This window comes from Balaenoptera ricei, chromosome 4, assembly GCF_028023285.1.
Source record: "Balaenoptera ricei isolate mBalRic1 chromosome 4, mBalRic1.hap2, whole genome shotgun sequence".
NCBI lineage: Eukaryota > Metazoa > Chordata > Mammalia > Artiodactyla > Balaenopteridae > Balaenoptera > Balaenoptera ricei.
The window spans coordinates 33,160,345-33,175,066 of record NC_082642.1 but is presented as its reverse complement, the minus strand read 5'-3'; the positions used below and the strand labels follow the sequence as shown (position 1 = coordinate 33,175,066).

Below are 14,722 nucleotides of genomic sequence, written 5' to 3'. Positions count from 1 at the left end.
CACTTGCTGGTGGATCTGGGGCTGCTGTTGGCAACGTAGAGGGAGCGAGGACAAGCTGGACCTGCTAGGCACCTCTGCATCTGGGGTCATCTCATTGAACCATAGCGGAGTTCAGATGTCCTGCCCCCAAATTCCTTTCTTGCAAGTCTAACCTGGAACCACACAGGGAAAAGGATTCTGGAAAACATAATTTCTAGCCTAACCAAGTTAATGGTGGGAGATGATTCTGGAGGAAAGGTGGTGAGTTCCATTTTGGACATGTTAATTTGGGGTTGACTGGGATACGTGCTTGTGGTGATGTCCGGTAAGTAGTCGGGCTTGTTCAGTCTTCTTCAATATGCAAACAAGCTGTTCTAAGACTCTAGTTCTAATCCAGGCCTGGGGTGAGAAAGTGGAAGGCCGCTGTGGATTAAGAACCTAGGAACTAAAGATATCGACCAGGAATAAAGTCAGCCTCAAGAAATAAAGACAGTCCAAAAAACAAAAAGCCTGTACCTTTCAAGCAGTGACTTGGGGTGGCAGGATGGGAGTGGGGATGGGGAGACCCTCCAGGGCAGGTAGGAAGGGGTGTCCTGGAGAGATGGCTTGAGATACCTTACCCCTGAGTGGGAAGACAGCTGTACATTAATTGATAGTCACTCTTTTCATTTTTTAAGTCTTAGTATGCAGGCATAAGGCAGTCTATTCAATGAATGATCCTTCTTTCAGAAATTTCAAAGACAAGTTTGTTACTTAACACAATTTGCGACCTTATTGCTTCACAGTGCTTCAGAATCATAGAGTGAGTTCTGACTGAGGTTCCAGGTGATGTAGCAAACATTCCACGCAGAGAGGTCCACCAGCAAGTCAGGGGACCCTCCCACCAGCATCACCACCATCACCACCATCACCCACCCCTCCACTCCTACCACTGCCAACACTAGCCAGGTTGGAGGAACAGAGGCTGGGAAAGGTGGTAAAGAGAGGGCAAAGGATGGTGGCAATCCCAAAGGAACATGGAAGTTAATAGTGCTTTCAGGTAACGTTTCTTCATTTGTACTGGATAACAAATGTAGTCAACGAACAATTATATCTGCAGTTTTCTTTTTCCTCCACTTTCTCAGTCATCAAATGAAACTTTGGCTTCCTGTTAGACTATGTACGTGGAGGAGTGGTATATTCCTCTGACTACCTAATACAAAAAGGGCTTCCGTCTCTCTCTACTTTTATTCTGCTATATTTTTCATGATAGTACTTATCTCTGATATTACATGTCTCCATGTTTCCTTAATTTACTGTCTGTCTTTCATATCAGAATATAAGTTTCATTACAGAAAATGCCTTCGTTCACATTTCTATCCCAAGCAAATAAACCAGTACCTGGCAAATTGCAGACATCCAAGTGTTTGTTGAATGAATGAATGAATGAACGATTATATGAAGATGCATTACCTTCTAAGAATGGCTCCATGTGAGAGGGAGTTGTATTATGGCTATATATAGGAAAATAAAATTCTGATATAACTTTATTTTTGTCTGATGACTCTAGGTCTAACTATAGAATTGGTATGCCTTATATATTGTCCCAACAGTTCCACAAGCCTCAGAAAAACTGTATCCTTTATATGAATATTACCGAATAATAGCAACTTAAAAATATTTGATATACATTTTGGTCAGAAGGGCTGGAAAGCTTTGCCGGTACACATTTTTTCCACTACTTCTCTGCGTGCCTGTCCACCTCCTTGGCTGGGTCCCCTTCCTCCTTCTGCCTGCTTACTGGTCATCCCTTTGGTTTGGCCTTGGAGCCCTTGCTACTCTTTCTCAACTGAGCTTTTTTCTAGGTCAGCTTCTCAAGTGTCATGGCGCCATTCCTAGCCAGATGAAAGTTGGGCCCCTGGTTGAGCCCTGTCATGGGGCTCTGTCCTGGCTTCATCTGACCTGTCTGGTTCTTTGTATGAGCACATGGGTGGAACTATAGACTCCTCCCCTCATAGCTTCAAGGGCAAGACACCAGCCTTATTTGTAAGCTGCACTGTAGCTGCACAGTAGCTGGCCTGTTGTAGGTATTGAAGGAGTGAATGGATGCTGTCTAAATACTGAAATATCGATGAGTGAGATTGATAGAATTGGGGGATTTGCTTTAAAATACTCCAGTAAAAATGAGTAAAATGAAATAACGTGGCTGAGGACCCAGAGGAAACGAGAGTGAAAAAATGTTGGTAATGGTTGAAGCTGGTGATGGGTACATGGGGCCTCATTATATGTTTCCATTTTTGTGTGATTTTAAAATTTTCCATTAAAAAAAGAAACAAGTTTCTTTTAGATTCTTAGGGAGGTTTTCTGCTGCTAAATTCAAATATTTGTACATTTTGTAGACAACATTAATAAAATATATTGTTTTAATTAAGATAACTGAATAGAGAAAAAGTTAAAAATAGAAAAACAAACAGAAAAAAGAAACCAAAATTGGTTGGAGAGGCAAAGCCAGGAAAGCTTGCTAATAGGCTGATAGTTCAATGAGCATGTATGAAGTGGAAATTTGTAAATGAAATTTTACTGTAGGGATGAGTAGCTGTATCCAATAGAGTTGTGCACATCAGGGAATTAAATACACATAAGGAAAGGAGCAGACTAAATATACCCATATCAAATACAATTCATATGTGAGTTGAGTTGAAGTTAGCTAATTTTTTTAAATTAAATTGAAGTATAGTTGATTTACAATGTTGTGTTAGTTTCTGCTGTACAGCAAAGTGATTCAGTTATACATATGTATACTTTTTTAATATTCTTTTCCATTAGGGTTTATCACAGGATATAGAATATAGTTCCCTGTGCTATACAGTAGGGCCTTGTTGTTTATCTATTTTATATATAGTAGTTTGTATCTGTTAATCCCAAACTCCTAATTTATCCCTCCCCCACCTCCTTTTCCCTTTGGTAACCATAAGTTTGTTTTCATTTTTTAAATTTATTTTATTGAAATATAGTTGATTTACAATGTTGTGTTAATTTCTATTGTACAGCAAAGTGATTCAGTTATACATACATATATTCTTTTTCATACTCTTTTCCATTATGTTTATCACAGGATACTGAATATAGTTCCCTGTGCTGTACAGTAGGACCTTGTTGTTTATGCATCCTATATATATAATACTAGTTTGCATCTGGAAGTTAGCTGGTTTTAAGATATCACATTTCATAAACATTTAAAGTCACTAACTTTGATTTTTCAGGTTTTAAAATATTTTGTAACCAAAGCATTTTTTTTCAGGTCTCTCATACCTCCACAGGCCCTTTCAAAGATCTCCTGCCCTAGGAATTGCCCATAAAAATGGATACAAATGGCTTCATGTGCTGAGTACTGTTGTAGATGCTTCAGATAGGAAGGAGTGTAAGAAAGGGTGTCTGCTTTCTGGAAATTTATCATCCAGCTCCTTTCCTTTCCTCAGGCCATACCTCTTTCCCTTTGCAGTCCTAAAAAATTCTGTCCTTACTATCTATTCTTTTCATCATTCTGCTTGGTTTTGGCATCTCCCATTCATTTTCTTGAGAACTCTTTAATTAGGACAAAAGTGTTTTTTTAAAAATTATTATATTTCTTTATATAATATTATTATATAAATAAAATTATTTTATTATTAGGACAAAATCAAATACAAAAATAATTATGCTTTTATTTGAAATCACATTCCTAGGTCTCAAGCATATACCTTCACTTGCCTAGATAAAATATTGTGCTGATTTATCTGAGTATTTGTTCTTCGAGGTCTAGCTGACCTTCTGGAGATTTTGCCAAATTTCATTTGGGCCTACACAGGCCAATCACCAATTCCTTAAGTACTTACTATGTGTTTTGGGGGGGAATCATAGAAAGAGGAATAAGAATATTCTAGGCCGATATAAAATCTCAAGGAGCCAAAGCAAATTGCAAAGATAGGGGCCTGCTTGAAGAGATTTTCAGTGCATGTAAATATCTTTTATCCTTTTTGCAGAGTGTTTTGGAAATCAAGGCAATTGTACACAAGAAAACTGACATATGATTCAGATGAGGGAGTCCCACTTACATGGAGAAGAAAGCATTTTAAAAGGAAAAAGAAGAGACCATCAAAAGACTCTGAAAAACACGAAGTGCAGGTCTATAATGAGATGATCACATTTCCCTGTTCCATATGCAAGCATGAAATTGACCTACCTGGAATATTCCTCCATAAAAAGCAGCATGTAGCTCTGGCTACATTGGGCTTTCAGTGGATGGGTGGGAAGAAACCAGGGCTCTCAACGATTGCTGATCAGAGGCAGTCCATCATTGCTAAACTATTGTCATCTTTTGCATTTACTGAAAAAATCTTACAGAGCATTAATAATGCTTTTGAGCTTCTTTGGAAGAAACAAATACCAGCATACTATAAGATTATTGATAACATTCACAAGAGCTCAATATATCCTCAAAAAATCTGTCACCTATTAATTAAAGGAGCAGCCATTTGCGAAGACAGGAATTCTACATGGAGAGCTGACATGAATGATAAATTCACTGTCGTGAATAATTTTGGCAACAAACCCAACGTGTGTTTTTTTGGTTTGTTTGATGGACATCACGGTGCCTCGGCAGCAGATTTGACATCAATGGAACTCCCAGTTTTACTTCTCCACCAACTTTCCAGACTTGATCCTTCCTACCAAATGACCCCTGAAGAGCAAAAAGTAATCAATTCTTTTCACACAGTGTTTAGAGAAGACTACAGAGCTATAGAAGACTCCTTCTCCTCCATAAAGAAAAAGACAAAAGCATTGAAAAGTGAGTATGAGAACATACACAAAGCCTTTGCAAAAGCATTTTGGAGAATGGACAGGCTTTTACGTCTTGGAAGGAAGGAAGTGTCCAGGGCTCGATGGAGCGGCTGTTCTGCGGTTACTTGCATATTGGAAGGCAACATTAAAAGTCCCAAAGCTAAGAAGTCTTGGAGAAGATTCAGTGACCTTGATGCTTTGGTCCCTTTCCAGGGGATGCCGAAAATAATTTCTGGAGTGCTACATATTGCAAACACTGGTATGTATATTGAATGGTACCAGGTTACACCTTAACATGTTTTATTCCTGGCAGCAAAACCTCTCTTGCTTCCAGAATTATCTAGTGACCTATTATTTAATGACTTACTAGTGCCTAGATATTTCACTGACCAATTTAAGAAACGATCAATAACCACAGTTTAAATGTAGATTTGCAGGCACAAAACGAATTGTAATTATGTCTCAAGGAGGCACGTACATGAAATAACGTGACCAAAACATGACGTTTTCTAAATGGGGTAGCAACACAGCTATTGATAAAGGCAAAGCAAATCTATTACATTTGCTCAGATCGGAATGAAACCAAAACATTTCCCACACTTCCCTTTTTCGGGAGAATGGAAAGTTCTTTGAGTGTTATTAGTATAGCTGCTCAAACTGGTCAGTTTTTCTGGTAACTAACATATTTGCAACAGGTCATTCTTGTGCTCACTGGCCAAGTTGCATCGATTTCATCTTAGGAAAAACAATCGTTCATGATTCAGTTTTATAGGCGTGTATTTCCTTCTCCAAAAATTTTGGCTGGATTCTTTTAATTTTATTTCAAGAAGCAATTCTTTTGACATGCGGTGCTAAAGTTCTAGCTAAGGAGCTTGCCAAAATGGACAGCCCAGAGGTAAAACAGTTTTAGCCAAGTTAACCCGAGTTCCATGCTCATTTCCATGAGATGCTTAACTAGGGTTCCACCACCCCTTTCCTCGGTAGAATTATTATTAATGACAGTGTCCACTCACTGAATATTGCGTACAGAGTAATTTCTCATGTAGTCTTCCAAGAACTCTGATATCTAAAGATATCTAAGTATTGTTTTTAAAAAAATATATTTGACATGTAACATTGTGTAAGTTTAAGAAGCACAACATGTTAATTTGATACATTTTTATATTGTAACATGATTGCCATTGTAGCGATAATTACCACTTCTATCACATTACATAATCATCATTTCTTTATAGTGATTGAAAAAATTAAGTTCCAGTCTCTTAGCAAGTTTGATGATTAAAATATATACGTTCTCTCTGTTCCCAATATTGTGCATTAGACCTCTAAGATGTATTTACTGCTTGTTGCAAGTTTGGACCCTTAAACCACATCTGTTCTCCTTCCCAACCCCTGCTGCCATTTCTAAGTGGTGTTGACCCAATTGCCCAGATGAGAAAATAGAAACTCGGAGAGGTGAAATTATTTGTTCAAGGTGTCAGAGGTAATAGGAATTGGAGCTGGAAATCAAACTGCCTCTGAAGGGGATTGCTTCCAGAGTCTGAGGAGTCTGGGCCTCAGGGAGTGGGACTTTGGCCCACACCAGGGCCAGATGTACTCACCAAGACCATCACAATGTCAAGGTCCCTGGAAGCCGGCCTGTTTCTGATCTAACTCTGGTTGTGAGCCCAAAATGAGCACACCAGATTAAGCAATACCATGGAGCCAAGTGCAATGCCAATTTCCTCGGAGCATTTGCCATTTCTCAGGCTCTGCTCTGAGGTTCCAAAGTGCTTCAGAGCAGGCCTACTTCATGGATGGAGAGTTTTCAGATTTCAGACTAATCTGGGAACTGACCCATATCCTTGGACTTGGGACCTTTATTAGAAAATATCATTTGATATCATGGTTCCTGGAAAATTAAAGGAAAATATATGAGATACTCAATAAGTAGATACTATCATCAAATGTTCAGTTTACTATGATTCATTACTTCCAAGCTCACTGTTGTTTGGCAGGTTCTAATTTCCAGGTCAAACATCTTTTGGATCTAATTTACAGGCTTACATACATAACTGTGTTAAAGTGTTTTCATTTGGGCATCCTTCATTCTAATAGAAACAAATAAGTAGGGGGAAAAAATCCAACTTGTGAAAGGGAGGTCATGGTTTATGATACAAAAGTGCTCCTAAAAGAAAGTAATTTAAATGAGTTACAAAAAATAAATGTTCGCACAAATTTATCAAGGGCATGTTTTGTATTTTATAAAACAAGACCTATAAAGATAGCAAGGGAATTCATTTTTCTTGTTTGAAATTTGTCAAATACCAGTATCATCACAACTCTGGAATTAAAACCAAGAAAAAAACTCCACCTCACTTTATAATGAAACATGAGTGTGGTGATACAGTCATTGAATAAGTGTTGAATTTGTGCATGTGGAAAAAGATCCTTCCAAACAGACATTCTTGACTTTTTGTTCTTAGCACTTCTCATTTATATTGCATTTTATCACTTCTCCTGGTGCTCTCTTATTTTACTTCAGTTAATCCTCACAGGCTTAAAACTCAAACATATTAATACAGCATACATAATTACACTTTTCTCATAACATCAAATAAACCACAAATTTTTACATTTCTAATTAACCACACTAGTCCCTTATAAACATATGGGATTCTTATTTGATCCCTTAAATCCTTTTCCCCAGTGATTTTATATTTAATAGCTTTATTGAGATACAATTCACAAAGCACACAATTCATCCAGGTAAAGTCTATAGTTCAATGGTTTTTAGTATATTCACTGATATAGCCTTTTCTCCCCATCTTTTTGTCTTTGAATCAAGTGTCTTCTTAGAGAACATATAGTTGGATCTTGTTTGTATTTGTTTCCTGTGGTTGCTGTTACAAATTTACCATAGATTTTGTGGCTTACACAACAGAAATTTATTCTCTTACAGTTCAAGAAGTTCTAAACCAGCATAACTGGCCCAATGTCTTCATGGCAGTGCTCCCTCCAGAGGATGTGGGAAATAATTTGTTCCTTGCTCCTTCCACCTTCTGCTTGGCTGCCAGTATTCCTTGGGCTGTGGCCACATCACTCTGATCTCAAATGTGCATCCATATGCACATTTCCTTCTTCTGTGTCTGTAGCCAAATCTCCCTCTTGTGGTTGAATTTAGAACCCACCCAGACAATCCAGTGTTAAGCATCTCAGGATCATTAATCACATCTTCAAAGTCTTTGCCATATAAAGTAACATTTACAGACTCCAGAGATTAGGTTCTGATATCTTTGGGGATTCTATTCAGCCTGCCACCATGTTTGTTTGTTTGTTTTTCCATTCTGCCAATCTTTGCCTTTTGATTCAAGTATTTAATTCATTTACATTTAATGTAATTAATTATAGGGTAGGATATATGTCAGACATTTTGCTGTTTGTTTTCTATATATATCTCTTTTGTTTTTCTATTCCTCTGTTACTGCTTTCTTTTTTTCTTTTTCCTCAACTAAGATTAGTCATCCTTTTTTTTTTAAATTTAATTTTATTTATTTTTTTATACAGCAGGTTCTTATTAGTCATCCATTTTATACACATCAGTGTATACATGTCAATCCCAAACTCTCAATTCATCACACCACACCCCCCACTCCCCACCACTTTCCCTCCTTGGTGTCCATATGTTTGTTCTCTACATCTGTGTCTCAACTTGTGCCCTGCAAACTGGTTCATCTGCACTATTTTTCTAGGTTCCACATACATGCGTTAATATACGATATTTGTTTTTCTCTTTCTGACTTCACTCTGTATGACAGACTCTAGGTCCATCCACCTCACTACAAATAACTCAATTTCATTTCCTTTTATGGCTGAGTAATATTCCGCTGTATATATGTGCCACATCTTCTTTATCCATTCATCTGTTGATGGACATTTAGGTTGCTTCCATGTCCTGGCTATTGTAAATAGAGCTGCAATGAATATTGTGGTACATGACTATTTTTGAATTATAGTTTTCTCAGGATATATGCCCAGTAGTGGGATTGCTGGGTCATATGGTAATTCTATTTTTAGTTTTTTAAGGAAGCTCCATACTGTTCTCCATAGTGGCTGTATCAATTTACATTCCCACTAACAGTGCAAGAAGGTTCCCTTTTCTCCACACCCTCTCCAGCATTTGTTGTTTGTAGATTTTCTGATGGTGGCCATTCTAACTGGTGTGATACCTCATTGTAGTTTTGATTTGCATTTCTCTAATAATTAGTGATGTTGAGCAGCTTTTCATGTGCTTCTTGGCCATCTGTATGTCTTCTTTGGAGAAATGTCTATTTAGGTCTTCCGCCCATTTTTGGATTGGGTTGTTTGTTTCTTTAATATTGAGCTGCATGAGCTGTTTATATATTTTGGAGATTAATCCTTTGTCCGTTGATTCATTTGCAAATATTTTCTCCCATTCTGAGGGTTGTCCTTTCATCTTGTTTATGGTTTCCTTTGCTGTGCAAAAGCTTTTAAGTTTCATTAGGTCCCATTTGTTTACTTTTGTTTTTATTTCCATTATTCTAGTTGGTGGATCAGAAAAGATCTTGTTGTGATTTATGTCAAAGGGTGTTCTTCCTATGTTTTCCTCTAAGAGTTTTATAGTGTCCGGTCTTACATTTAGGTCTAGAATCCATTTTGAGTTTATTTTTGTGTATGGTGTTAGGGAGTGTTCTAATTTCATTCTTTTACATGTAGCTGTCCAGTTTTCCCAGCACCAATTATTGAAGAGACTGTCTTTTCTCCACTTTATATCCTTGTCTCCTTTGTCATAGATTAGTTGACCATAGGTGCGTGGGTTAATCTCTGGGCTTACTATCTTGTTCCATTGATCTATGTTTCTGTTTTTGTGCCAGTATCATATTGTCTTGATTACTGTAGCTTTGTAGTATAGTCTGAAGTCAGGGAGTCTGATTCCTCCAGCTCCGTTTTTTCCCTCAAGACTGCTTTGGCTATTTGGGGTCTTTTGTGTCTCCATACAAATTTTAAGATTTTTTGTTCCAGTTCTGTAAAAAATGCCATTGGCAATTTGATAGGGATTGCATTGAATCTGTAGATTGCTTTGGGTAGTATAGTCATTTTCACAATATTGATTCTTCTAGTCCAAGAACATGGTATATCTCTCCATCTGTTGGTATCATCTTTAATTTCTTTCATCAGTGTCTTATAGTTTTCTGCATACAGGTCTTTTGTCTCCCTAGGTAGGTTTATTCCTAGGTATTTTATTCTTTTTGTTGCAATGGTAAATGGAGTGTTTCCTTAATTTCTCTTTCAGATTTTTCATCATTAGTGTATAGGAATGCAAGAGATTTCTGTACATTAATTCTGTATCCTGCAGCTTTACCAAATTCCTTGGTTAGCTCCAGTAGCTTTCTGGTGGCATCTTCAGGATTCTCTATGTATAGTATCATGTCATCTACAAACAGTGACAGTTTTACTTCTTCTTTTCCAATTTGTATTCCTTTTATTCCTTTTTCTTCTCTGATTGCCATGGCTAGGACTTCCAAAACTATGTTGAATAATAGTGATGAGAGTGGACATCCTTGTCTTGTTCCTGATCTTAGAGGAAATGCTTTCAGTTTTTCACCATTAAAAGTGATGTTTGGGGGCTTCACTGGTGGCGCAGCGGTTGAGAATCTGCCTGCCAATGCAGGGGACGTGGGTTCGAGCCCTGGTCTGGGAAGATCCCACATGCCGCGGAGCAACTGGGCCTGTGAGCCACAGTTTCTGAGCCTGCGCGTCTGGAGCCTGTGCTCCGCAACGAGAGGCCGCGATAGTGAGAGGCCCGCACACCGCGATGAAGAGTGGCCCCCGCCTGCCACAAGTAGAGAAAGCCCTCGCACAGAAACGAAGACCCAACGCAGCCATAATTAAATAAATAAATTAATTAATTAAAAAAAAATAAAAAAAGTGATGTTTGCTGTGGGTTTGTTGTATATGGCCTTTATTATGTTGAGGTAGGTTCCCTCTATGCCCACTTTCTGGAGAGTTTTTATCATAAATGGGTGTTGAATTTTGTCAAAAGTTTTTTCTGCATCTATTGAGATGATCATATGGTTTTTATTCTTCAATTTGTTAATATGGTGTATCACATTGATTGATTTGCGTATATTGAAGAATCGTTGCATCCCTGGGATAAATCTCACTTGATCGTGGTGTATGATCCTTTTAATGTGTTGTTGGATTCTGTTTGCTAGTATTTTGTTGAGGATTTTTGCATCTGTATTCATCAGTGATATTGGTCTGTAATTTTCTTTTTTTTGTAGTATCTTTGTCTGGTTTTGGTATCAGGGTGATGGTCGCCTCATAGAATGAGTTTGGGAGTGTTCCCTCCTCTGCAATTTTTTGGAAGAGTTTGAGAAGGATAGGTGTTAGCTCTTCTCTAAATGTTTGATAGAATTCACCTGTGAAGCCATCTGGTCCTGGACTTTTGTTTGTTGGAAGATTTTTAATCACAGTTTCAATTTCATTACTTGGGATTGGTCTGTTCATATTTTCTATTTCTTCCTGGTTCAGTCTGGGGAAGTTATACCTTTCTAAGAATTTGTCCATTTCTTCCAGGTTGTCCATTTTATTGGCATAGAGTTGTTTGTAGTAGTCTCTTAGGATGCTTTGTATTTCTGCAGTGTCTGTTGTAACTTCTCCTTTTTCATTTCTAATTGTACTGATTTGAGTTCTCTCCCTCTTTTTCTTGACGAGTATTAGAGTATTTTGTATTAGATATTTCCTAGTACTTCATTTTAATTCCTGTATTTCTTTTACTATATATTAAAAAAAATATATTTTTAGTGGCTATTCTGAGGATTATAATAAAATCTTAACTTAAAAACAATTTGGCTTGTATTAATGCCAACTCAACTTCAAAAGATATATATGGCATCTTTGCTCCAATATAGCTCTATTTCCTCCAGCCTTCTTTTTACTTTATAGAATTACATCTTTACACATTACAAGCCTATAAAGTTTTATATTATTGTTTTATGCAGCTTTCTTCTAAATAAGACAGGAAAATAAAAGTGTTAAAAATAAAATACATTTTTTACTGTTTTATATTTACCTATATACAGTTGACCCCTGAACAACATAAGTTTGAACTGTGTGGGTCCACTTATATGCAGAATATTTTCAATAGTAAACACACTATTACACAATCCATGGTTGATTGAATCAGTGAATGTGGAACTACAGATATGGAGGGCTGTCTATTGGACTTGAATATCCACAGATCTGTTGTGTGTCCTAGGACAGTGCTCCCCAGATACTAAAAGACAACTGTAGTTACCTTTCTTTTTTTGTGTGGGTTTGAGTTACAATCTAGTGTTTTCATTTTTGCCTGAAAGACTCCTTTAGTATTTCTTGTATGGAAAGTCTGCTAATGATGAATTCTCTCAGTCTTTTTTTAACTGGGAATGTGTTAATTTCTTCATTTTTAAAAGGATAGTTTTGCATTTTGAATATGTCATCCCATTGCTATCTAGCCTCCATGGTTTCTGATGAGACATAATTGTTGATCTTATTGAGTATCCCTTTGCTGTAGGTAATGTACCACTTTTCTCATTCTACTTTCAATATTCTTTCTTTCTCATTGTCTTTTGACAGTTTGACTATGATGTGTTTAAGTACTGACCTCTAATTTATACTCTTTGGAGTCTGTTGAGCTTCTTGTATGCTTTTATTCCAATTTGGGAAGTTTTTGGCTATTAGTTCTTCAAATATTCTTGTTTTCCCACTTCTGTCTTCTCCTTCCATTATGCATATGTTGGTATACTTGGTGGTGTCCCACAAGTCTCTGAGACTCTGTTCACTTTACTTCATTCTTTTTTTTTTCCTATTCTTCAGACTGGATAATCTCAATTTATCAATCAAGTTTGCTGATTCTTCTGCCAGATCAAACCTGATGCTGAGCTCATTCTAGTGAATTTTCCCTTTAAGACATTGTACTTTTCAACTCCAGAATTTCGATTTGCTTCTCTGTTATAATTTCCATCTCTTTATTGATAGTCTCTAGGTTGGTGGATCACTGTTCTCATGCTTTCCTTTAATTTTTAGCCCCATTTTCCTTTAAACATATTGATAAATTTTAAAAAATTTTTCGTCCAGTTAATTCTAATGCCTAGACTTCCTCATGGACAGTTTCTATTGACTTATTTTCTTTCCTGTGTATGGGCTATGCTTTCATTACTATGTTTCATTACTCTCTCATTACTCTTTTTTTGTTGAAAACTGGACATTTAAAATAATATAGATCCCCTCCCTCTCCAGGGTTTGTTGTTGCTACTGTTTGTTTTGTGACTTTTATGAACTAATTCTGTAGAGTCTATATTCTGTCGTGTGCAGACACAAAGTCTCTGCTTGGTTGGTTATCTTAGTGTTCAGCTAAGGACTAGATGGAGATTTCCTTAAATACCTACTACTAATATGTATGTCTTCCAGTCTTTGCTGAGGCACTGTCTTTTTTGAGGCTTGTCTTGTAAAAAATGGCAGGCAGTTTACAACTCTGCCTATGCTTTTACTTCCTACTTGGGTCAATCATCAAGATTAGCCATAGGTGAGAAATTAAGGCTTGTTCAGGTCCTGGGCATGTATACAGCCTGCACATGTGCATGCTCTTCTGTTTTCCCAGGAGTATGTATGAGCTTTTCAAAACCCTCTGTAGGTTCTCATTCCTCAGCTCTTTCTTATACTTTTTGGGGGGTCAGCCTCTTGTCATCCCCAGATGCTTTCACTGCCTCAGGCAAGTGTGATTTTAAACAATTGCTGCTGATTGTTCTTGGCAAACACACTGAGGATGAGTTATTTGCATAGAGTAAGCTCTGAGTCAAGTCAAATGATGACAAGATTTGAGAATGGAGCTTTCTTCAGGGAATTGCAAGATAGTTCACATAATGACAATTCTCCAGGGATAGATATTTTTAGGGAGGTCCAAAGCCATCCTTTCTCCTGCAGAGGCTGCTAGACTGTAGATTTTCAGAGCTAGCATCACTATAGAATGTTTGGTTTTCAAGGCTATTGCAGAGCTGAAGAGAAGTGGTTGGAAGTAGGCCAAGTTACAAGGCCATGACCACTTGGTTTTACCTACTTTTTTGGGCAGTTGTTTCTCTTCAATGTTTCTCAGATTTTTGCAAGCCTTTGGTTAATTTCCAGCATTTTAGAAAAGTTGACTTTAACAATTTTTGCCAGTATTCTCATTCCTTTTACTGAGGAGTAGATTTTCAGAGATCCTTACTCTGCAATATCTAATCTTTTCTTCTGCAATATTGAATCTGCTGTTAATCACATCCAGTGTATTGTTCATTTTAAATTTTGTATTTTTCATCTTCAGAAGTTTGATTTTTAAAATTATCTTCCATGTCTGTATTTAACTTTTTGAACACAGGCAATGCACTTATAACATTGAGAGTTCTTGCCTACTAATTCCATCATCTGCGTCAGTTCTGGGTTGGTTTCAATTGATTTTTCATTTTATTATGGGTAGTATTTCCCTACTTATTTGCATGCTTGCTGTTTTAGTTTCTTAGGGCTGCCATAACAAATTAGCTGAAACTTGGCAGCTTAAAACAACGAAAATCCATTCTCACAGTTCTGGAGGCTAGTTGACCAAAATCAAGGTGTTTGCAAGGCCATGTTTCCCCTGAAATCTCCAGGGAAGAATTCTTCCTTGCCTCTTTCAGCTTCTCTAGTGGCTCCAGGCACTCCTTAGCCTGTGGCTGCAAAAAACTCCTCCAATCTCTTCCTCTATCTTCACTAGCTTCCTACTCTTCTCCCTGTGTGTCTCTTCTCTTTTCTGAGGACACTTCTTGGGTTTAGGACCAACTTGGATAATCCATCTCAAGACCCTAACTTAATTACACTTGCAAAGACTCTTTTTTTCCAAATAAAATCATACTCACTCTCTCTAATCCTTCTCAGATAGTTCTTTCCCAGT

At 37.3% G+C, this 14,722-nt stretch overlaps 1 protein-coding gene across 1 annotated transcript in view; it reads left to right on the top strand.

Moving 5' to 3' along the window:
* PP2D1 (protein phosphatase 2C like domain containing 1) overlaps positions 1 to 14,722 on the top strand; it is a 40,398-nt gene that overhangs the window by 18,740 nt on the left and 6,936 nt on the right. The window contains exon 2 of the mRNA XM_059919946.1: positions 3,981 to 5,038. Coding sequence (XP_059775929.1) covers positions 3,981 to 5,038 — 1,058 coding nt within the window. The remainder of the gene's footprint in view (positions 1 to 3,980; positions 5,039 to 14,722) is intronic.